This window comes from Zootoca vivipara, chromosome 6 (genome assembly GCF_963506605.1).
Source record: "Zootoca vivipara chromosome 6, rZooViv1.1, whole genome shotgun sequence".
Taxonomy (NCBI): Eukaryota; Metazoa; Chordata; class Lepidosauria; order Squamata; family Lacertidae; genus Zootoca; species Zootoca vivipara.
The window spans coordinates 27477742-27502924 of NC_083281.1; the positions used below are offsets into that span (position 1 = coordinate 27477742).

General features: G+C 43.8%; 2 protein-coding genes across 9 annotated transcripts; both read left to right on the forward strand.

The window, feature by feature from the left end:
• LOC118086723 (sulfotransferase 2B1-like) lies at positions 1-12725 on the forward strand. Its single transcript, XM_035118715.2, has 7 exons — positions 1-154; positions 3999-4144; positions 4904-5112; positions 6523-6649; positions 6987-7081; positions 8441-8621; positions 12589-12725. Exons 2-7 carry the CDS (start codon positions 4015-4017, stop codon positions 12696-12698), a joined length of 852 nt encoding a protein of 283 aa, XP_034974606.1. The 5' UTR covers positions 1-154; positions 3999-4014; the 3' UTR covers positions 12699-12725.
• On the forward strand, positions 10678-24659 carry LOC118087279 (sulfotransferase 2B1). 8 transcript variants are annotated; one of them, XM_060275681.1, is made up of 7 exons: positions 10678-15102; positions 17980-18128; positions 19295-19503; positions 19922-20048; positions 20668-20762; positions 23441-23621; positions 24457-24659. In XM_060275681.1, exons 2-7 carry the CDS (start codon positions 17996-17998, stop codon positions 24564-24566), a joined length of 855 nt encoding a protein of 284 aa, XP_060131664.1. In that variant the 5' UTR covers positions 10678-15102; positions 17980-17995; the 3' UTR covers positions 24567-24659. The 8 variants fall into 8 exon arrangements, with proteins under 8 accessions (XP_060131664.1, XP_034975685.1, XP_060131668.1 ...); XM_035119794.2 differs by lacking the exon at positions 10678-15102 and adding an exon at positions 15538-15716 and having other exon boundaries at positions 19255-19503; XM_060275685.1 differs by lacking the exon at positions 10678-15102 and adding an exon at positions 15538-15716 and having other exon boundaries at positions 17988-18128; positions 19255-19503.
• Positions 24660-25183: the final 524 nt, after the last annotated feature.

A 25183-nucleotide genomic window follows, 5' to 3' on the forward strand; every position in this document is an offset into this window, starting at 1 on the left:
AGAGTACCCACGTTCCACGGTGCCTCTTTTAAAAGACTCATCCTGTACATGCTATGCTGAGTTCTGCTCACAGATAAATGCAGCTGCTGAAGTTTCCCTGACTCCTCCTGCTTCCCAGTATCAGGGCAGACTCATTGCAAGGATTCATCACACAGTAAGTACGCTTCCCAGACCCACGGGGTACTCTAGTAGCTGCTATATAACAAAGGCTGCTCCTGTTTCCAACTGTCTGAGGCCTGTGCTCTCACAATACTTTCTGTATTCAAGGTTTACTTCTTTCAGATCATCTCAATCTTCTCCTCCCCTTGAAGAACTCTTCCCCAATTGCCCTCTTCTGTTTTCCAGATCGGAACATGAAGGGATTTCAAATTAACTGGTATATGCTATAAATGACTGCAGCAGAAGGAGAGAGACAGGTCTATTCACTGGCTCCGCTGAGAGACCTGCTCCTTTGGCTCCTCGCCTCCCTTTACTGCAGGCATCCCCAAACTTCGGCCCTCCAGATGTTTTGGACTACAATTCCCATCTTCCCCGACCACTGGTCCTGTTAGCTAAGGATCATGGGAGTTGTAGGCCAAAACATCTGGAGGGCCGCAGTTTGGGGATGCCTGCTTTACTGTCTGCTATCTGCAGCCATCCACTGTTTGCAGCTGTGAGAGAGATGGGAGAGCAGTGCTTCTGCTGAGAGACCAGCTTCATTTCACTTCTCTTCTTCCCAAATAGATTCCATGAAATTTACAAACTGGTTTTCCACCTTCTTCCCTTTTCCCTTTCAGATTGTCTTTTGAGATTTTCAGGCCGTGGGTGGGGACTGTTTGCTTTGCTTTCAGTTTACTGCTGTTACGTAAATGTTTTCAACTACTGAGCATGTGAAATGCTTTAAATCAAGAAATGAGTATCAAAGGTTCCAGATTGAGGCAAAAGTTCGCCTCACCTGACCTCCTATTGGCAGAAGCAGGGAAGAGCAAAGACTATTTTGCACTTCAGCTAAATAGTCCCCTACTCATAGTGTGTGAGTAGGTCCAGAAGCACTTATGTCATACCCTCCAACATTCAGCAGGCGAAAATATGGACATCTCCCACAGACATTTTCATCTGGGGAACCTTGAAGGGTATGCAACCACAGTTACGTGCAATGATGTAAATGTCAGGTAAAATGTTTCCCATGTATTTGCATGTGAAGCTGTGCTAGGACTTTAAAGGTTATGCTCCAACACAGGAAACTTGTAACATATCAAAATGTATTCTCATATCAAAATTTACTGGTTGAGTTGCCAAACCAAATTACCCATTGCTGAAATCTACTCCCTGATGTTGGGAAAGATTGAGGGCACAAGGAGAAGGGGACGACAGAGGACAAGATGGTTGGACACTGTTCTCGAAGCTACCAACATGAGTTTGACCAAACTGCGGGTGGCAGTGGAAGATAAGATAAGATAAGATATCTTTATTGTCATTGTCCCCTTGCGGGAACAACGAAATTACTCGGTTGCTACATCCACTCAGATAAAGCATTCCGCATAATCCAAAATTACAAAACCTAATTAAAAACAGTAAATATAATACAAATAACAAGTAAAATAAGATGACTTCAAAGTCCAGGCTTTCCATTTAAGGCCAAAATCGCTCTAGAGAAGAAACTGTTCCTGAGACGGCTCGTTCTTGCCTGCATAGTTCTATATCTCCGTCCCGATGGCAGGAGCTGAAAGAAATGGTGACCAGGGTGCATTGGATCTCTTGATATGTCTAGTGCTTTTCTATGGCACCTGGTGGTATAGATTTGTTCTAAGTTGGAGAGTGAGCAGCCAATAATGCTCTCTGCTGTTTTAATAATTCTACACAGCCCTGCTCTGTCCTGAGAAGCACAGCTTCCACACCAGACACATAAACCGTACGTGAGCACGCTCTGTATGGCACAGTGATAGAAGGCAAGCAGCAGCCTTTGTGGAAGATGGTTTTTCCTTAAAATTCTCAAAAAATACAGTCTCTGCTGCGCCTTCTTCACAAGCCCTGGCGTGCTCTGGTCCATGGGGTCACGAAGAGTCGGACATGATTAAACGACTAAACAACAACAACAACTCCATCTGTTCCTTTACTCTGAAATAAGCCTTTCCTTCACTGATCCATAAACCAAGACAGTATTTGTTTTTCTGGCTAGTAATATAGTAACGGGACACGGGTGGTGCTGTGGTCTAAACCACAGAGCCTAGGGCCTGCCGATCAGAAGGTTGGCAATTCAAATCCCCGCAACGGGGTGAGCTCCCGTTGTCCAGTCCCAGCTCCTGCCAACCTAGCAGTTCGAAAACACGTCAAAGTGCAAGTAGATAAATAGGTACCGCTCCGGCAGGAAGGTAAACGGCGTTTCCGTGCGCTGTTCTGGTTCGCCAGAAGTGGCTTTGTCATGCTGGCAACATGACCCGGAAGCTGAATGCTGGCTCCCTCGGCTAATAAAGCGAGATGAGCGCTGCAACCTCAGAGTTGTCTGCAACTGGACCTAATGGTCAGGGGTCCCTTTACCTTTAATAAAATAATAATAATAATAATAATAATAATAATAATAATAATAATAATAATTTATCATTTGTACCCTGCCCATCTGGCCAGGTTCCCCCAGCCACTCTGGGCGGCTTCCAACAAAATACTAAAATACCAAAATCCATCAAACATTAAAAGCTTCCCTAAACAGGGCTGCTTTGAGATACCTTCTAAAGGTCTGGAAATTGTTCTCTTTGACCTCTGGTGGGAGGGCATTCCACAGGGTTGGTGCCACTACCAAGAAGGCCCTCTGCCTGGTTCCCTGTAACATGGCTTCTCGTAGCGAGAGAACTGCCAGAAGGCCCTCGGCGCTGGACCTCAGTGTCCGGGCAGAACAATGGGGGTGGAGACGCTCCTTCAGGTATACTGGACCGAGGCCATTTGGGGCTTTACCTTTAATATAGTAAAAAAAAAAAGTTGAAAAAGCACCCCTCAAACAGCAACAAAATTGGGACACAACGAGAACAAGTAATTGACCAAGGACACAGACAGGCTAGGTAGGGCAAACAGGGACAATTTGGAACATGAGAGCATCCTGCTTTCCTCAGATTGCCTGGGGAGTAGCAAACCAACAGTGACCACCACATCCAAAGCTCTGTAAGCTCATGCCAGCCAGGGTGGAAATGGAGGGGGAGAGGGACAGCTTCTGTTTTCTTTTTTGCTGTAGCAGGTCCAGGCTGGCTCAGCTGAAGGGCTCAGATCAGGCTCTCCTTTGGGGTGTGTGTGTGGATCCAGCAGGCCCATGGCTGGTGGCCCTGCTTCTCCCTTGCCCCCCACCTATAATGCCCTATTTCCAGATCCTCATCCTCCATAAGTGTCCTGGAAAAAATGGGTCATCCTGTTTTTTTACTGTGAAAGAACAGGGGCCATTTTGATTGCTGTGATCTTGCACAATTTTGTGGTGCTTTATTAAGGGCTGTGATCTTGCATGGTGCCCCAAAATGTGTGTATTTGGGTGTCATGCAGGAAAAAGAAGGGTTTTTGGGGGGAGGGGGAGCGACGTGACATGAAATCATGTGAACGCATGGCAACCAAAATGGCCACCGTGCTCTCGTGATAAAAAATGGTAAGATGGTGACTGGGAAGATGGTGTCCTGGATTCAAAGTGTTGGAGGGTATGGAGCCCAGTTGGACTGCTGCCCAAGGAGGTGATATAAATTAATTGTGTGACTAATTTGTGCCCATGATCTTGTTAAGATTTGAAAGCCTGATATGATGTGTAATCAGAACTGAGTTCATTGGAATATTTCCCACCATGCCTGGTGGCATCACTTGAACATCTCTTGCTGGCCCATCACCACCTCTTGAAAGATTCTCTTCCTCCTGCTCCCCAGCTATCTCCCCAGCTTGGTTCTAAAACTGTAGCTACCTGAATGTCCTTAAGGATGTGGCATAATCTCTCTCTCTCTCTCTCTCTCTCTCTCTCTCTCTCTCTCTCTCTCTCTCTCTCCTCATATATTCAGTTTTTCAGCATCATCAATGGCTTATTTCAAATATAAGGGGATCCTTTTTGCTCATCCGATCTACTCAGAGGAAACACTCAGCTATGTGGACAATGAATTCCAACTGTTTGATGACGATATAGTGAACGTCGCTTACCCCAAGTCAGGTGAGTGGTACAACTGGTGATGCATAGACTCTGAACTTAACAAGGCAGCTCTTTATATGGTATTATTTATAACTTCACCAACTTTAAATATGAAGCACACAAAGAATATTAAGCAATACAATATCTAAACCCCCCCCCCATGTTTAATTATGGTCATTGAACATAAGGACAAAGAAACATTAACAGTTTGTCATAACTACAAGGTGATTGTATGTGGCCTACATTAATAATTGCATTTCTCACAAGTGGTTTTTTTTTTAATGGGCAGCCAGGTCCAAAATGGAGAGTTACATGAAAGATGGGCATCTGAAAAAGGAAAATTTGGGTAGTTAAAAAATTCATGCAAAAAAAAAAAAGTCATGCAAAAGTTAGATTATGTAAGTTGGTGTAAAAAGTGAGTGATAAGAATGTCAGAAGTAAATGAAGTAGTCCAGGCTTTCCTAAATCCTCATACCCTAAAACACAATCGCCTGGTCCTGAGAAAAGTCCACAAACATTTCATGTCAGAACTTCATGTCAGAATTGTTTCAACTTCACTAAGCTGCACCAGTTCTGAATTTTGGAAATCCTGTCCCATAGAAGAGTGCTGAGGAGCAAGCTGTGGGCAAAGATCCATTCCAATTCTTATGATCCACTAATTGATTTCACAACGGCCAGGCATTCACTAGGAAGAAAACTGGGAACTAGATCATCGAAAGGTGTGCATTGCAAACCCAAGTGGATTTATGGAAAAAGACTGACTGGTGGACTTCCTCCTAGGTACCCACTGGATGTCAGAAGTGTTGGGTTTAATCAGGAGTCATGGGGACCCCTCATGGGTTCAGAATGTACCAATTTGGGAAAGGACACCCTGGATCGATATTCCTGAAGGGCTGAAGATTGCCTTGAAATATCCTCCCCCCAGGCTCCTGTCTACTCACCTGCCATTCCAGCTTTTCCCCAAGTCCTTCCTCCACTCCAAGGCCAAGGTAAGAGAGGAACAGTTGACATAGCAATCTCCTGCCTTTCTGCCACATAGATGTGGGGGGACTCTGGAGCACAGACACTTGACACAGCCCATTTACTAGAGGATGCCATATTTTGCACTACAGCATTGGGAGGAATACTGGATATCTCCTTAGCAGTTGTCTGATTGCAGGAGGATTTGAATTGGTCATGGTCCACATGCATGGTCAGCCCAGGTCCTTTGCCATGATAACCCATATGCTCAGAAAACCTCACTGAAGAAGAGGTTTGAGGCTCCCCAAGAATCACCAGCCTAGGTTCCTGGACATGTTAAGCAACATGATTTGCTCAATCTTTTGCACACTTCTTCTTGGGCACCAGACATGCACCTGCACTCCAGAACCAGACTCTTCCTCCTAACCCTACTCAGAACTAAGAGGAAGGCAAGTCATTGGTAAATACAGAATCTGCAGAGGAGTGCTCACCTGGCTGCAAGAAGATTCTGGTAGGAAGGGCCTATTGTGGGGTAGGGACAAAATCAGGTGCATATTGTAGCCTAGCTGATAAGCAGGAAGGGGAGTGTCTGATTGTACTTCCATAAAACCTCTCAGAAATGGAAAATGAGCGAGGTCCCAACCAAAGAAGAATGGCAACATAAACTGATGGAATACACACAGCTTGCAGATTTAACATAGAATAAGAGAACAAGAAGAACATATGTTTAAAGAAGACTGGAAAATGTGTGGGTGAAAATTGTGTTCATTTAGACCCATCAAAATTAATGCACCAACATTAGCCACTATTTTCAGTAGATGTACTCTGAGTAGGAATAGCATGGGATACATCTGGTTGGCATCCGTCCATCTCGGGAGACATTGAGGAGAGTGCCTTTGAGGGTGAGGTCAAAACTGTTGTAAGGTTACAGAGCCTGCTATGGCTGTAGAGGCCAATGATGGAGAGACATGTTTTGTTGCAGCTGGAGCAGATGAAGGTGCATCATGGTGTTTCTTCTCTCTGTACTTCTCCCAGCAGACATTCCTCCAATGGTCACACAACCTGAGTGTCCGTCTCCAGGCAGCAAGGTTGTCTCCAAAGGATTCCCACATGGTGGGGTTGATGTTGCCAGCCTTCCTATCATGTTTACAGATGTAATGCAGAGTTGTAATGCAGAGTTCCTTCCAGCTCCCCGTAGAGCACATCTTTGGGGATACATCTAACAACAGTAAATTAAAATAAAAACATTCCTTCAGTAGCACCTTAAAGACCAACTAAGTTTTTATTTTGGTATGAGCTTTCGTGTGCATGCACACTTCTTCAGTAAATTAAATATGCCTTTCATGAGAAGTGCTCAGGTGTCTGTGGTGGCCATTTCACTATTTCCAATGTTAGAGCTGCCTGGGCTCTCCCTAAATGTGCCTCTGCCTCTGTTACAGGTAGTCTACACAATGCGTAACCCCCGAGATGCGATGGTTTCAGGCTACCACTTCTTCGGAGCCTTTAAAGATTTGAAGGATTATGGAACAATGGACGTGTTCATGGAGTGGTTCCTGAGTGGGGAAGGTATGGAAGGAGGCAAACCAGCCAGTCTCATTTGCTCTGACCCAGCACAATGTCCACTACCAGAAAGGCTCTCTTCTTAGCTAACCCTATAGTCTTATCAGAGAAGTATAATTTGCAGTTGGCTACACAGAGAAAGGGAGAAATGGGGTTAAGTCCTACGATCGTCGTTTCCTTTTAAAGAAAATTAATAAATGCCCTTAACAAATGGGTGAGAATGCAAGCAACATGTTATTTTCTAGGTTCCTCATTGCTGTTTCTTCTACATCTTCAATAGCATGCTTTCCATTTCTCTGGTACCTCTTTACATCTTACCACTGCTTCCTCTTCGTTCCTCCAGTGCTTTTTGGTTCCTGGTTTGACCATGTGAAAGGCTGGATGGAGATGAAGGATAGAGCCAACATCTTCTTCATCACTTATGAAGAACTGCAGCAGGTACAGATCCAAGCTTGACTGTGTCCACACACTACCAGTTTTGAAATATTGTATTGTATTGGCAGCCTGAGACAGGATGGCTTCTGCACAGTGATGGCAGCAAATTCCACACCCTCATGGTATAAACATTACCAAATGTGCACTCCAAACTGAAATGAATGCCTGTTGTGTGCCTCTTGATCAAGGGCAAGCTCTGTATATTATGTAAGGTGCGACAAACCCCCTCGCCGACGCTGTCAATAGATTATGAGATGAAAAGCTTATGAGATGAAAAGGTATCAATAGATTATGAGACGCTGTCAATAGATTATGAGATGAAAAGGTATAGGGTAAAGCGATCCCCACTCAATTCCTTATACCTTAAAATAAACCCCTCGATTCTGGGCTTCTCAGTAAAGAGATTCTAATTCCACCTTTCGTTGCCTGATCTTACAAACACTCAGGGCTATTTGTTCAGTTGTTCCCGCAAGGGGACAATGACAATAAAGATATCTTATCTGAGTGAACAACCTCTTGCCTACAGAACAGGGACTCCCTCAACTCAGATCCCCACTTTATCAAACTTGTGGCGCTCTAGGTTTTCAACATACTGCCCTTCCTGTGTGACTCTAGGACACAAACTATCTCCTTTTCCTTAGGTAAATTTTGCCCTTTTCTGAGTCTCCACCTCTGTGAGTTTTAATACACTGCTGGAATAACCAAGACGATACTCTTTGGCACAAAAAGAAGATGAATTTTATTTACTTGAGGACATAGGTTTTTCTTTTCTCAACGATGCATAAGTTTACAAGCTTAGTTACAGTTATACATTAACTCTGTCCAACTTTAACTTCAAGTTATCCTAAGCCTAACCTAAACCACCACTATCCTGGCCCCACAACCTTCTTCTTCCCTCTTCGTCACCTCACTCCCCCGCTTCCAACTGCCAAAACGGTTATTCCCTCCTTTTTAAACCAGGCACCATCCAGATGCGCTGTCAATTAAGCTGGAGGTGGATTAACTCTTTCTAATCCCGGGTGTAATAAATTTTCCATCTTGGCTAATCCGTTACATAAGTCTCTAAGGCAGGGGTCATCCGACTTTTCAGCAGGGGGCCGGTCCACTGTCCCTCAGACCTTGTGGGGGACGGACGGACTATATTTTGAAGAAAAGAACGAACGAATTCCTATGGCCCACAAATAACCCAGAGATGTATTTTAAATAAAAGCACACATTCTACTCATGCAAAACCACACTGATTCCTGGACCGTCTGCGGGCCAGATTTAGAAGGCGATTTGGCCGGATCCGGCCTCCGGGCCTTAGTTTGCCTACACATGCTCTAAGGCTACATATCAATCCTTTACTTTCCCCTTCTGCAGGACCTTCGAGGCAGTGTGCAGAGGATCTGTCGTTTTCTTGGCAAGGAGCTGAACAGCCAACAACTTGAGGCTGTGGTGGAAAACGCCTCCTTTCACAAGATGAAGGACAATAAGATGTCCAACTTTTCCTTGACACCAGATGACCTTTTTGACCACACGAAGGGAAAGCTCATGAGGAAAGGTAATCACTTTGGTTGCCATACCAAAGTATGTGCCAAGGAATAAGGCCATAATGCTCCATGCCAGGGGTGAAAACCTTTTCTTTTTCTGTGGATGGCTGTTGCCTTGCAGAAAAAGCCAATCAGCAACTACACCAAGCGGTGGAGCCAGAGGCAAAATGGGGCGAGTTTGCAGAATTGCACACCTTTCTCTTTGTGCAACATCTTACATTATGTTTACCTTTAACAGATGAACATACCAAATCAAAGCAAGAAATTATTCTGAGAACAAGGTGTGCAAGATTTTAACAGTTGGCTGATACTGAGGACTGCCTGAAAACAGGCTGAGGGGCACATATTCTCAAGGCCATCAATACACAGTAGTCGCCTCGGGGTTGTTTATGCTAGAGTTGGCAGATTCTGTGCCCTTAGCATCTATTTGGAAAGCAAGCAGAAATTCAGCAGGTAAAGCTTTCCTCATATCTAAATGCAAACTTCCCCGAGTCCTAGTTTTCATGGCCACAGAGTCTGTTCCTCTAAAGCAACAGAAGTAACTTAAACTGAATTGTTTTGCACATCATCATTATTTATTATAGTTACAGGTAGGCAGCCGTGTTGGTCTGCCGTAGTTGAAACAAAATAAAAAAAATCCTTCCAGTAGCACCTTAGAGACCAACTAAGTTTGTTATTGGTATGAGCTTTTGTGTGCATGCAGTGTGTATCTGAAGAAGTGCATGCACATGAAAGCTCATACCAATACCAAACTTAGTTGGTCTCTAAGGTGCTACTGGAAGGATTTTTATTATTATTTATTATGTATTTCATAAAATTTACATAACACTGAATTATAGAGTGGTTAAAGAGTAATTTCGTTGTTCCCGCAAGGGGACAATGACAATGAAGATATCTTATCTTATCTTAAAATGGGTGGGAGGCAGGAATAGCACAGCAATTGTCATGTTTGTTTGCCATTCTAACACATTTTTACATTATCTCACAACTATTTCTATTCTTAAAAGCATCAACTATCTTCCGCCCATAATTCATCTTAATCCAAATCTAAATTTATTTTCCCATCCATCTATCCTCTATTTCTCCCTTTAGCCTCAAATTTATATCCAAAAATTTTCCATACATTCAAATTTTATTTCTTTTATCATAACAACATTTAAACACTTAAATCTAACAGCCCCCCCCTCCCCTGGACTCAGGGTCTCCCAGATGAATCAGCCAGTTCCATAGGTTGTTCCAGTTTCAGGCCATCTTGATCAGTCAGAAAATAACATCCATTATTACTCCTCACCCCACTCCCACTGCTGCATCTTGCTTCTAAATAGCAAAGGAACAGTGTCTTCCATTTTACTTGTGGGCGACAGGCTTTTAGGGCCAGACACTGCAGCTCAGCACCTCACCACTGCTTACTATTGGCTCCTTTTGATGCCAAGGGGCTTCCACTTTAAATAAAACCTGCAATGCTACATTGGTGGAAGAACAAGAGACACGCCTTTCATGAGTGTATGAGACTGCCTACTCAGCTCCCTTTCCTCATGGAGCTCTCTGTGATTCAACAGGAAAAGGTAGCTGGAGGAGACAACCAGCAACTCCAGGCAAGGAGCGTACCCAGCGTGTGGCAGGGAGGGGCCGTGGCCCCCCAGAAGCAAAAAATAAGCATGGCAAAAGCAGCTCCCCGTCCTCCTCCCCGCTCCCTCCCTGGCTGTCTCTCCGGCAAAGCCTCTCAAAGGGGAGGAGTTGTGAGCGGGAGCCGGGCTATCGGCTCCTTGCCTTAGCTGTCCCAGCTGCCACGCCCTGCCTACTGCACCCAGCCAATAGGGCTGGCTCGGAGGCAGGGTTTAGTTGCATTCAACCAGCCGGCAGCAGCCCTGAGTCATCCTTCCTTATTGCCTCCAGTCCTCCTTCGCTCCTTGGGCTTTGAGCCGGCAGCACCTGGCCGCTCGCCCCTTTCGGCTTTTCCTGGCTTGTCCACAGAAGTGGAATAGGTTCCTTCTCCCTGGGAGTGGTAACGTTCGGGGATCAGGGCTTGTACCTGCAAGGGGGGGGGCTTTAGCAAAGTTTAGCAAAGGCTTTTGTTGGGGAGGGGTGCATCTGGGAACGTGGCTGAGCGTTTTTCCCTTCCTGCATCTGGGAGCGTTTTCCCCCTTCCTGCTGCTGCTTGGCTCCTCCCCCCTTACTCCTCACTCCCCGTCTTTGCCTCTGTTGGGATTAATAACATATCTTTGTGGGGCGTGTGTGTGGCTGAGGGAAGCGTGTCCTGGCTGCACGGCTGTTTTATTTTATTTTATTTTAGTTGTATTTGTGGGAGTGGAGCTTCCCCCCCATCTTCGGCCAGTGAAGGTCAGCCTAGCTCGTTGGGGCAAGTAGTTAGCTTTATTGTGACTTTATCTTGCCTGCTCTGTTGTCCTTTTGCCCAGCCACCTAAATTGCTCTTAATAGTTCTCATTGTCTGAGCCTGCAGTTGTCAATTGCCTGTCAATTGCCTTTCCGTTCTCGTCGCCTAGCAACCAGTGTTTCAGAGGGATTTCTTCATCTGAAGAAGTGTGCATGCACACGAAAGCTCGTACCAAAATAAAAATTTAGTTGGTCTTTAAGAACAGAAACTTCTGCACTGTACCCGGTAGCCAAAGCCAATTAAACTGCTTTTTAACGTAGCTTAAGTTCTATCTTAAATGGTGTGACTCACCCTGGGGACTGTTCCAGGATCTTTTCATCAAATTTGTACAGCAAAAAACAGTTGCTGTTTTTGAATGCTTTAAGAATAAATAAACAAAGCCCTGGGAAACTAAAGTAAGAAGATAGAGAAATTGGATAACAAATCCCCCTCCCCCAGAATGTATCTAAACTGCGCCTCGTGATTACATAAACATCAATATCAAGAAATTTCCCAAATGGGTTTGGGGAGCTGTGAATTCTTAATTTTCTGAAGCAAACTTAAGACATGTTTATCAATTCAAAGGTATGGATATAGATCACTCAAAATCACAAAAGGGAGGGGTGTATCCTGCAACTAAAACAACAACTCTAATGTAGATTTATTTTGTTATAAAAATGCACACACCATGGTTTTGTTTCTGTTGGTTATTCTTCACATTTGCCTTTCCTTGTTCTTTGTATGCATGAAGACAACCCTCAATACCAACTTTTCAGATGGAAATAATATGTATCTGTCTCTCTTCTGCACACCTTTGCTGAGTATTTTAATCATAGTATCACAGAACTGGATGGTTGGAAGGTACCCCCAAGGGTCCTCTAGACCAACCCCCTCCAGTGCAGGAATCACACCACAAGCATCTCTCACAAAACAAGTTTGCTCCATCTTCCCTGTGAACAGGCCTTCAGATACAACAGAATAACAGAACCATTCACAGAGTTGGAAGGGAACCACCAGGGTCATCTAGTTCAACCCCCTCCAATGCAGGAATCTTTTGCCCAACATGGGGCTTGGAACCACAACCCTGAGATTGAGTGTAAGCGTGGTGTCAGCTCCCTTAAAAAAGGTCAACAATAAAAAAGGTCAACAACTCTGGGAAAGGGTGGGCGCCGGAGGGATCGCCGGATATGCTTAAGACGGCCCTGGGTGCCAATGCGGGGAGGGCGCTGCAAGAAGGGGGCTCTGCCGCCACCTAGGTGGAAAGTTCACCACTGCATCAGGCCAACGGGGAACTGACTTGGAGCAGCCAGCCTCCTGAACCATGGCTTGCCCCCCCCCCCCCTAGTTTTGATCCTGGGTACGCCCCTGGCCCCAGGTCACCAACATGTCTGCATTAGTTCGGCTGGAGTGCCAAATCAGGAAGGTGCAATAGTTGTGGGGGGGATCAGGGCAAACAGTCAGGAGGCATGTGCTTTCCCCTCTAACGTCAGCCACCTGAGGGAGCTGCCGCATGCCTGAGCCTGAGGAAGAAATGTTCCCATTTCAACCGAAGTAATATCAGCTGAACTTCTTTGTGGTTGCCACTTACCCTTGTGTTGTTCCAGGGATTTCTGGGGACTGGAAGAATCACCTGACAGTGGCACAGAGCGAACACTTTGACCGTGCTTATCGGGAGAACATGCGTGGTGTGAATATGACCTTCCCTTGGGACTGAAGAATCCCAGATAGTTGCTCCTCTGTTCTCCACCCTCAAATTCTAATGTGCCGTACGATTTGGGTACCTTATGCTAAATAAACAGATACCTGATCAGGGAAGGTAGTTGGGTTTTTTTTGGTTTTTTTACAGGTGTGTTTTCTTTTAACACATGCTGTCTCCACTGTAGTGGCAAAGCTGAAAGCAGGTTTCGCCCAATCCCCAGGGAGATTGTGCAAATAAGTCAAGGGTGAGTTCTTGTCTCTGTCAAGAGTGATGAGCTATGAGTGCATGAAGCGAGAACACTGAGGAGATGACTTACAGAAGGAACAAGAAACATCTGAGGAAGTCCCACATGTAAGAAGTAGCTCCCACTGTTTTCAGTGGGATATATTATTTAGGAAGACTGGAATCCTAGCCCCATTTATCTGGATTTTAAGTGTATTTAGAATGGCAGTTTTACAGTGCAATCCTATACTAATGTCCACTCAGACGTAGGAATGTGTGAATCTGTTGTCAGTTCCTCATTTTCCCAATCTTAAGTTCAGTTTTTGATCTATCCACAATTCCGTTCGTAATTTTTTTTAAGTCCTCATGGAAATTCACCAGCATTTTGTTTAAAATTTCTACTATACACATTTGTATGCAAGTTCCCTTAATTTACACATTTTTGCAAATAAAATTACCGAACAAAAAACAGTAGCGTAAATTATTTCACACACAGTTTACCCAAGTATATGAATTTTTGTATACATTACGTCACCGGAGAACTTCATTGCAAAAATTGGAGAACGCTGAATTTTGAAGGGTTGCTGTACTGTATTTAACTTTGCATATTGTTTTGGAAAGTGTGAATTAGGTAGGTTCACCTTTGAATGTGAACTAGATTTTATTCCCCACCCCACCCCTACTCAGAAGTAAGTTCCACTGAGTTCAACAGGAGTTACTCACAGGTAATTTTATATAGGAGCACATCACTGAGAAATTACAATCCCAAACAGGTGTTGATTTTCAAGTTTTGTTTTATTTTACCTACATTTGTGAAATGTAAAATACTAATAATAAAGGTGCAGGATTACTTATTCCGACAGCCAATACTTCAGGGAAGTTGCAATTCCTTTTGCAAAAGTCTGTCTGCATGGCCGGTGCAAGTGGCACCGCGGTTCCATTGAGGCCTAACTGCAAACTGAAAGCAATAAAGATTTGGAGTTTACTTATAAAGTTCGCAACTGCCCTTTCATGTTTTACAGCTGTTTCTAGATTCCGGATATTTTACAGCAAAAAGCTAAACAGATAAACACCAAAACATTGCCAACTCTGATATAAACAACAAAACACTGCCAAAACACTTTAAAAAATAAAAGAAATTAAAATAACACTTAAAAAAATTATGAACCACAACACATTTTTTAAAATTTTTTTAAGAGGAATCCTCTGAGCACGCCCAGGTTCATATTTTAGACTCACTTAAACTTGACTGCAGTAATTAAGCAGAGTTTCCTTCCGCTGTCCTGATGCTAAACACATTTTTTTGTATGTAGTAGAAAAATGAAGTAAAAACAATAACATGCTCCTCTGTAACCACATAGATTAATACGCAGCTGGCCTCCCCAGCTATAAAATGTTTAATAAGAACAACTGCCATGACCATTTCCTGTCATTCAGCGTCCACTAAATTCATCGGGCTGTTTTCCTTTTTTGAGGGGTGGGAGTTATAGTGGACACAATAAGATCTAAAAAAATTCCTTCAGTAGCACCTTAAAGACCAACTAAGTTTTTATTTTTCTATGAACTTTCATGTGCATGCACATTTCTTCAGATACACTGAAACAGAAGTAACCAGACCCTTATGTATATTCAGAGGGTGTGTGTGTGTGTGATGGGAATGGGTGATGGGCTGATAGGAGTGGTAAACCTGTTGATGACTGTTAACGACTGTTAATGACTGCAATTGGTCTTGCGGGAAAAAGCAAGGGCTGAGGTGCTAAAGAAAGCTTGATCATGTATAATGAGATAAGAATCCTATGTCTCTGTTCATACCAGGTGTCTCCATGGTTTTAAGCTTGGTAAGGTAAAGGTAAAGGTAAAGGGACACCTGACCATTAGGTCCAGTCGTGACCAACTCTGGGGTTGCGCGCTCATCTCGCATTATTGGCCGAGGGAGCCAGCGTATAGCTTCCAGGTCATGTGGCCAGCATGACAAAGCCGCTTCTGGCAAACCAGAGCAGCACAGGGAAACGCCGTTTACCTTCCCGCTGTAGCAGTTCCTATTTATCTACTTGCATTTCTGATGTGCTTTCGAACTGCTAGGTTGGCACGAGCTGGGACCAAGCAACGGGAGCTCACCCCGTCACAGGGATTCGAACCGCCGACCTTTTGATCAGCAAGCCCTAGGCTCAGTGGTTTAACCCACAGCGCCACCTGGGTAATGAGTTCCAATTCAGCAACTTTTCTTTCCAGTCTGTTTCTGAAATTTTTCTGTAATAAAACAGCTGCTTTGAGATCTTGTATAGAATGTCCTGGGAGATTGAAGTGTTCTCCTACTGGTTTCTCTGTCTTGTGATTCCTGATGTCAGATTTATGTCCATTTATCCTTTGGCGTAGGGTTTGGCCTGTTTGTCCAATATAGAGAGCTGAAGGGCACTGTTGGCATTTGATGGCATACACAATGTTAGAAGATGAGCAATTAAATAGTCCTGAGATGGTATGTTGGATGTTGTTGGGGCTAGGATCCTGAGATGGTATGTTGGATGTTGTTGGGGCCAGTATCCAACATACCATCTCAGGACTATTTAATTGCTCATCTTCTAACATTGTGTATGCCATCAAATGCCAACAGTACCCTTCATGCCCTCTATATTGGACAAACAGGCCAAACCCTACGCCATAAGCTTCCCCTGGGAATGTTTTCAGCTGTAAATCATTAACTGCATATCAAAGGGCATTGTGAACATTGTTCATTTCACCTTGCCATACTGCTGGCAGAACAAGGGAAAGGAAGAGACCAGAAGAAGGGAAGATCAGAAACAGCCTCTGGTTGTAAGTATGGTACAGGCTGAATTCTAAGGTGGGTTGGAGGATCCTTTAGGGCTATAATAGGAGGGGGGTTGTTTCAAAGGTTTGTTTATTGTTACTCAGAACCTCCAAGTCCCATAGAGCCAAATGTATACCTCTTTGGTCAGGGCCGTCTTAAGCCCATCCAGCGCCGTGGCACAAAGGTCCCTCCAGCGCCCCCCTCTGAAAGCGCAGCACCGAAGGGATCATGCTGAGGCAGCTGCCTTTCTATGAGCTGGTGGGCTACAGGCAGCCCCCTCCGCCTTGCTGGCCAAACCAGCTCCTGAGAGGTCAGACTTTGCTCCAGAGCCTCTCCAAGGACCCGGGAGTGCCAAAGTGACTGCGGCACAGCGGGTGGCCACCTCTGAGGACTCTGCGCTGCACCTCCTCCTCCTTTCCCCCATGCTGGGTTCCGCTCAGTCGAGCTTCGCCACCAGCACGCACACCGCGGGACCAGCAAGAGCCGCTTGGGCACTGTGTGTGCGCTGGTGGCGAAGCTTGACTGAGCGGAACCCAGCGCGGGGAAAAGAAGGAGGAGGTGTGGTGCGGAGTCCTTGGAGAAGGAGAGAGACCCAGTGCAGCCTCTCAGCTCGTGGAGCACAGTCCTGGCCAGACCGCCGCAACCCTGCGCTCACTTGGTGCCCTCCAATGCCCAGTGCCGTGGTTCACTGCACCACTAGCCTCTATGGCTAGGGCGGGCCTGTATTTGGTTCATAAAAGCCCTCATGCTTTGGGCAGTTGTGGCTGTCTTACTGACTCAGCACCCCCACTTTTGCTGCTATATTCACAGTTTGTCTCTTAAACAGTGATTGTGTGTCAAGGCCCTGTTGCTCATTGATCAAAACAAGCAGACACAAGTGTTTAGGATTATGAGCTAAAACAGGCCACAACTTTTTTGGTTACAGATGTGAGCGGTTTGGCTTAGGCATTGGGTGAAACCAGGCTACATCTACAGCAGGCATCCCCAAACTGCGGCCCTCCAGATGTTTTGGCCTACAACTCCCATGATCCCTAGCTAAATAGGACCAGTGGTCAGGAATGATGGGAATTGTAGTTCAAAACATCTGGAGGGCCGAAGTTTGGGGATCCCTGATCGACAGGCGAACTAAGGGTAAACCACCAGAAGGGGGAGCCCTATGACTTACATCAAATAGGGGCACCTCAAGGGATCCCCATTTGGGACATGGCATGGCCCTAGCCCACGCCCAGGCTTTGGACAGGATCCACACCCCCAGATCCCTTTAACAGGATATCCTTATTGAGGAGGGGCAATATCCCCTCCATTAAACAAAGGTTTACGCAGTGCCTAGCCTTGCAAAGTTGTGACGATTGCTACAAGGCAGGCAAATACCAAATTGCAGATACCAATTGCCAAGTGGAAATATTCCTACCCAGCCCCAACAATAAGGCGGCTGGCATTTGTTCATAGCAAGGTCATGCATACCAAAGTTTGAAAAGAGGTTGGGTGGGTTGGGAGATCCGGCAAGGAGGCGTGAGAAAGAAGCCCCTGGCCGCACAGCAGTTTAAAAAACCCGCGGCCACTTTCTCCGCCAGCATAGATTGGCCAAGCAGGGTGATGTGGCTGGAGCAGGCACAGAAGGGGGTGTCAATCCTATGACCACGAGCAAGGGCCCGGATGCCCAGCCACAATGCTGCCCAACACGAAAGGTGGGCAGTCCTACTTGAATGTCCCAAAGGATGAGGTATCAAAACTAACTCTCTCATGTTGTTATTGTTTAGTCGTGTCCAACTCTTCATGACCCCATGGACCAGAGCATGCCAGGCACTGCTGTCTTCCACTGCCTCCTGCAGTTTGGTCAAACTCATGTTAGTAGCTTTGAGAACACTGTCCAACCATCTCGTCCTCTGTCGCCCCTTCTCCTTGTGCCCTCCATCTTTCCCAGCATTAGGGTCTTTTCCAGGGAGTCTTCTCTTCTCACGAGGTGGCCAAAGTATTAGAGCCTCAGCTTCAGGATCTGTCCTTCAGGATCATATATCTTGATGTGTGTGTGTGTGTGTGTGTGTGTGTGTGTGTGTGTGTGTGTGTGTGTATAATCTTGATAAGTATGTTCTAATGAATATTAATGTGTTTGTGAGAGGGGGTTACAGCTTTGTTTTTGCTTTATTGTGTACTTTCTATTTTTGTGTGATAAACTGCACTGTTATCTTCGGCAGTATACAAATTTAATTAATGTTGTTGTTGTTGTTGTTGTTGTTGTTGATGATGATGATAACAGCATCTTTACAGTTTTTCAGTGTGATCAATGGCTTCTTTCACATACAAGGGAATCAGTTTACCTGTAGTGGACTACTACTCAGAGGAAACGCTCCGCTATCTTGAAAATGAATTCCAAATGTTGGATGATGATATAGTGAATGTCACTTACCCCAAGTCAGGTTAGTGGTGCATTTAGGTAATTTTAAACTTGGAGTAAATGCTGTTTCAAAGATGATGATGTCATATTTCAGAAACATTAAACAATAAAATAGCTAATCTCTGCCAGCATCCATTTTTTGATGCTTCATATCTCTTACAGTCTTTGTATATTAAGACACACCTTTTTTGACAACTCGGATCAAGTAATAAAAAAAGTTTCATTTAAAACCATTTATTATGGTCCTGTCATGACTAAAGGCTGTGTATAACATTCTACCCTACCAGGAGTGCCATGCAACTGACAAATGCATCTTAAACTCATTATTTGAAACATCGGACACCTAAGCGGATGGATTTTTGTATTTCTAGATACACAGCCCCTGAAATGAGGACTCTATTAACACCATCATGATAAACCTCCTTTCTCAGGGGTACCTTAACAATTAAGGTATAGCTGACCTATAAAAAGATCAGGAAGATACACTCTTGCTTAAGAGAAAGATGCTTAAGAAAAAACGGTCCAAGAATTTCAGATGTTCCTCCAAAACCTCTACAGCCAACTTGAATCAATCATTTCGTTTCCCGTTTTCTCTCCCCTCATCCCTCCCCGCCCCCCTCAGTATAAAGCTGTTTTGGATTCCTGATTAAGCAGACAAGGTTCGTATCATTGATTGCAGAATCAGGTGGTATTCTCCTTCAAATGGAGGGCCACTTAAAGAATCTGAGGCTTAATTACGCCCTCTTGCGGAATATCTGTTCTTCAATACTGGAATAGCTGGATCACATGTTTGATCGAGCATGAAGCTGATTTGCTATATTTTAACAGGGAGATTCTAGAGCTGTCATCCATGAATACTGATTGTATACAGAAAGCTAAGTAATATGTCTGCTATAGATTAGTCACACTGCTGATATCCTCACCTGCTCCACCCTCTTCAAAATAGTTCATTCAATTTGATTCACCATGTTAAACTAGACATGAATTTTTGGAATCTTGCCTGTGTAGGAGGGTGCTGAGTAACTTGTTCACAAAAAACCATTCCAATTTTTTATGATCCTTTCAATTGATTTCGCATGGGGCAGACTAGTGGTACTGAGCCATGGAAGGGGAGAGGGAACAAGATAAAGGAAATGTGTTTATTGCAGAATCAAGAGGGGTTGAGAAGACTACCTGACATTCCTCTAGGTACCCATTGGATGCAGGAGATCATGGGCTTAATCTGGCGTGATGGAGACCCCTCCTGGGTCCAGAGTTTACCTGTGTGGGAACGGTCACCTTGGATAGAGAATATACCGGGCCTACAGCTTGCCCTGAAATCTCCTCCACCCAGGCTCCTGGCATCTCACCTGCCTTTCCACATTTTCCCCAAATCCTTCCTGCACTCCAAGGCCAAGGTAAGAGAGGAACAATTGACACATCAAACCTTCTTTTGGCTCCTTCCTTCAGCTTCTTTTGGCTCTGTTAGGCAGCACGACCTGCTCAGTGTTTCAAACACTTCACCTATGGCCCTAGGAAAGGCAAGTATCTGACCCAAAAAGGGTGGGGAGATAACCCCTGCCCAAATCAAGGATGGAGGAATTTGTTGCATGAGGTGTAGCAGAAAAACACACACCAACAAACACTGATTCCTACAAGCTGCTGAGGGTATAAGGTGATATACAAATTTAATAAACAAACAAGTAAAACAACAGTAAATTAAACAACAAAGATTTTGCTTCATTTTCATGAGATCCACCTAAGCTGCCTCAGTCTGTCTACAGTTAGGGCTGCTCCTGTTGCCTTCCCTAAATATGTCCCCTCCTTCTCTTCCAGGTTATCTATACCGTGCGTAATCCCAAAGACGTGATGATCTCATATTACCATTTCAGCAAGGGCCTAAAAATAGTGAAGGACCCTGGAACTTTGGAAGAGTTCATGGAAAATTTCCTGAGTGGGAATGGTAGGGAAAGAGGGAAATCAGCCTGTCTCATTTATTCTCTTCAATGCTCTTTCCTGCCCTCTCCTTTCCTTTCTGTACAATCCCCAGTGAGATAGGTGGGGAGGGGGTGGGATAGGAAATGGTCCCACAGTACTCACCTCATTTTCTATATAAAAAAAGTAACGAATGTCATTAAAAGGGGAATTGGAATGGCTGCAACATGTGGAAAGGGCATATTGTGAATCCTCGACTCTAGTGTCATAGACAATATTGGATCTCTTGTCTATGTAAATAGAATCATTAGACAACCTGGTTGCTAGGTGGTGCTGGGTTTAGTTATATCTGAGTGGCATTGAAAGTTCCCTGCTTCTGTAAATAGGTACCACTGTGGTGGGCAGGTAAACGGTGTTTCCTTGCACTCCAGCTTCCATCATGGTGTCCCGTTGCACCAGAGGTAGTTTAGTCATGCTAGCCGCATGGCTCATGGTTGCCTTTGACTGGACTTAACTGTCCAGGGGGCCTTTATCTACCTTTTCCCCGATCAGGTGAATAAATGTCTTTTGTAGGTTCCTGACTGGTGTGTCCTCTATGTCTTTCCTCTCGCCCCTGAAACTGTTTACATTCCACTTTGCTCTTCAAGTGTCTTATGGTTCCTGGTTTGAGCATGTGAAAAACTGGATGGAGATGAAGGACAGGTCCAACTTCTTCTTCATCACCTATGAAGAACTACAGCAGGTATTGGCCCAGCCTTGACAATATTCACACTTCCAGGTTGTGTCTCCAACTTTGTGTCATGTGACATATCATTTTGCCATTTTTTTTGTTCTGAAAAAGTCTACAATTGGCAAGGTGATTCTGAGTTAGAGAGGTACAAATGCCCATAGTAAATTCTCACTTTTATCTGGTGCTTTCTGTCCAGTTGCAGTTAGTTGGTTCTGCATATGTCTGTGCTCTGTTTCATTGTTTGCTGATGCAGAAATATATGCATTTTTAGCACACACTACCATCACAGATGGGGACGCGGGTGGCACTGTGGTCTAAACCACAGAGCCTAGGGCTTGCCAATCAGGTGGTCAGCGGTTCGAATCCCTGTGACGGGGTGAGCTCCCGTTGCTCGATCCCAGTTCCTGCCAACCTAGCAGTTCAAAAGCACATAAAAGTGCAAGTAGATAAATAGGTACCACTCCGGTAGGAAGGTAAACGGCGTTTCCATGTGCTGCTCTGGTTCACCAGAAGCAGCTTAGTCATGCTGGCCGCATGACCCAGAAGCTGTCTGTGGACAAATGCTGGATCCCTCAGCCTATAGAGCGAGATGAGCGTGGAACCCCAGAGTTGTCCGCGACAGGACCTAATGGTCAGGAGTACCTTTACTTTTTAACCATCACAGCTATCCAGAGATATCTGCAAATCAATTACCTTCCCCACATGTTCCCTTTCAAAATTAATGAAACAGGGAGTCCTCTTAGCCAAGAGCCTTAGGACTTTTGGAAAATATATATATCTGATAAGAATAATATTGGAGAAAACTGGGTATTGAAACTTGCTTAACCTAAGTTATATCCCAGTTTCCAGCGGCCCTTTAAAGTACACTTCATGCAGAGTATATGCAGTCAGAAGTCGACCTGGCTAAGAAAACACCACCAAGAGTGTAGGGAATTATATACCTTATATGAAACCCCTTACTAGCTGCACACTTGTAAAAGTATACAGATTAAAATACAAACGGTTGGGTTTCTTTAACTGAAAAACAAACTGACTCAAAAGAGACTTTAAACTAAAGATAAATGCTTTCTCTCTTAGCAACTTTATCTACCCACATTCCAACCTTCAATCCATTCCAAACCTCCCATAAACTCCAACATAACTCCCAGCAAACTAGCTTTATAACTAAACAACTCTCATACTAAGATTCAACTAAGGAATCTCTTAAACCAAGAGTCTCTCTTACTAAGATTCAACTTGGAATCTCTTAAAATGAGAATCAACTAAGTATTCTCCAACTAAGGTACTGATCTCACTGAGAGATACAGTTCTCCTAAGAGATATATTCAACCGAGAGAGTGATCTACTAAGAGATGAATCAAACTGAAAGATACAGAAGGGTTTCTGGCAGAGCCTTATATACAAGGAGCAGAGCCCACGCCAGTGAGCAATTAACAGAAATCACCGGCACCTGTTTCTCTTAAACAGACAGTATTTACATTAGACTGGCTCTAAAGTAACTTGACTATTCAAAAAATCCAACAAGGACACCTTAGAGACAAAGCTCATGGTGTGACTAATGGCCCATCACAAATCCACCTATCACTGCAAACCTAAACATGCCCTTTCAGAAGTAAGTTCTATTGAAATCAGTGGGGCTCACCATCAGGTAAGTGGGGTTAGGACTGAAGCAATTCTTGCTACCTTGATTTCGCAATTCAGTATAAAGTTGCTATCCTGTCTTGTTTCTCTCATGTCAGGAGGGACAGTTTAGTTGTGCTGTAAGTGCAGAAAACTTGGATGGTGGTGGGGATGTAAAGGATTTTTAAATTTAATTTCATTATTGAAAGAAACATTTAAGGTGGTAAGAATGGGCAATCAAATCCAGATGGTTCTCCCTCTTTAAAAAAAACTGTGGAGCAGTGATAACACTAGCAATTTTCAGAAGAGATTATTTATTTCCTTGTGAAAAGAACAATAATGATTGATGTGTTCCTTTGGTCTTGAAAATGTTATAGGGGGAAAAATCACAATAGGATTTCATCCTTAATCTGCCCCCTAAAACCACATACCTATGGATGAGCATCTCTGAATTCTGTGGGGTTTACTTCTGAGTAGACATGGTTAGGATTGCAGTACAATCCTTTAAACATATAATAACACTTCTGATGTGGCACCTTTATGCATCAATTAATATATTAGCAACATACTTCAAAGCAATTTATGTATCTATATACAAAGTATGTGTGTTTAAAAAGGAAAGTGTCCTTTGTAGAGAACTAAGGTGATTAGTGCTTACAGCAAGTCTGTGCTACAATGGGGGTTTGAATGACCAGATGAAACGAACCAGTTTGATAGCCCTGAGTTTTCCATTGATTTCCCCAACATTTTTATTTTGAGTTCAGAGTTCCTTGCTTCTCCAATATATTTAAAATAAAATAAAAATGGCTTAAGGCCAGTGCGTGGTGGCATTCCTTTGTTCTACAACAGATCAGGTGCGGCCTACAATCTGCTGTTCTGTACTTAATTCAATGTCTTCAAACATTGTCTCCAGTATTTCCTGGGTCCTGTACTGAATTTGAGGTAGCCTTGAAGCATTCTTGCTCAATGCTCCCTGCAAGAATGCCTCTGTATTCTTTTTTCTCAAAGGGCAGATCCCCCTATGGTAGTGTCAATATGAGAATTCAGTCATTTGCTTTTACCTTCTGCAGGACCTACGAGGAAGTGTGAAGAGGATTTGTCATTTTATTGGTAAAGAGCTGAGCAGTCAGCAAATCGACTCTGTGGTGGAAAATGCCTCTTTCCACAAGATGAAAGGCAACAACATGTCCAACTTTACTCAATTTTCAGATACCTATTATGATCACACAAAAGGAAAGCTTATGAGGAAAGGTAACAAAATACCCAGTGATAAACAAAGGCCGTGGCTTGTGCAACCTATGAAGTGTGTGTGTGTGTGTGTGTGTGTGTGAGAGAGAGAGAGAGAGAGAGAGAGAGAGAGAATGGGAGTAGTGTGGGGAAGAAATTTGATTCAGTTCACATTGAGTAAGCCTACTCATCTCATACTTTCCTGTACTGAAATTCAACAGTTCTTTGAAATTCACACCGCTCTGAATTTTGCGTGCTATTTTCCACACAGCTGATCAGTGCAAAAATGAAACTGCTAGCATAATGTAGGCAAGTAAATGCATATATTAGTGACAATAACATATGAAAATGGATCATAATAGGGAAAATGGCTTGCAAAAATGTGCATTGTGTAAAATTGCATACAAAAATGTGTATATTGGGAGAGATTTGTATTAAAATGTTGATGGATTTTCATGGGAACAATTTTTTTTAATAAAAAATGCAAACCGGTGTGAAAATGTAGAGAACTGAATTTAAGATTTGAAAAAAAGAGAGAAAAGGAGAAAAACCAAAATTGACAGATTTGCCCATTCTTACTTGTGGAGCTTTAGGAAAATGCAGCTAAGTAAGTCTAGGCCATCAACATGGAAGCATGACTACTACTGGGTTACAAGTTGAGGGAGGGCCTGGGAAGAACAGCCAGGGAGCAGGTTCTGCTATTCCTTAAAAAAGCCACTTGAGGCAGCTGCCTTGCTTCATCCAGTAGAAGCGCAAGTCCTGAGCAAGACAAAATGGGGTCCTGGTTTTAGTTGAAGTAATTTTAGTGGATCTTTTTTGTGGTTACAAAGTGGTTTCACACCCTCTTGTGTTGTTCCAGGTATCTCTGGGGACTGGAAGAACCACCTGACTGTGGCACAGAATGAACACTTTGACCGTGTTTATCGTGAGAACATGCAGGGTCTGCGCATGGCATTTCCATGGGACTGAAGAATGTCAGATTATTCTTCCTGCTATTTTTGATTCACATGGTTCTTGTGGTTGAGGTGCGTCCTGCTAAATAAACAGATTTCTCAATAGAAATTGTATGGCTTTGTTGTATTTTCCCCCCATGTGTGACTCCTTTTAAGGGTGTTTTTTTTTTAAGCTTCTGGCCTTGCAGCACCTACTGGAATTTATTCAAATGTCCCTTTTGGCTCCCTGTAGTTCATCCACTCAGCTAGATAAACTTTATTTCGGCCATAGGCCCATAGTGTACTGCAACCAAGAATAAAACAGTATAAAGCCGACATACATAAAAACAATCAGACAAATTAAAAACATAAAAGAATCAGAACAATCAGGCAAAAATAGTTCCTCATACAAGGAACATTGTACAACTTTTTTAAAACGTTTCAAGTAGTTTTATGGGGTTTTTAGCTATGGTTAAAACGTTAGTGCATTGCAGGCCATCATTTTCCATTACTCAGCTCAGAAGGTTACTTGAATGATGTAACTTAGTGTCAGTAGTCGTAAAGTAGGTTATGCTGTTTTTTATAGGAGAGAACTGAAATCAAATATCTTGCTACAAGTAATGTTTTGGTCGTATCATCATCTTGCAGCAGGTA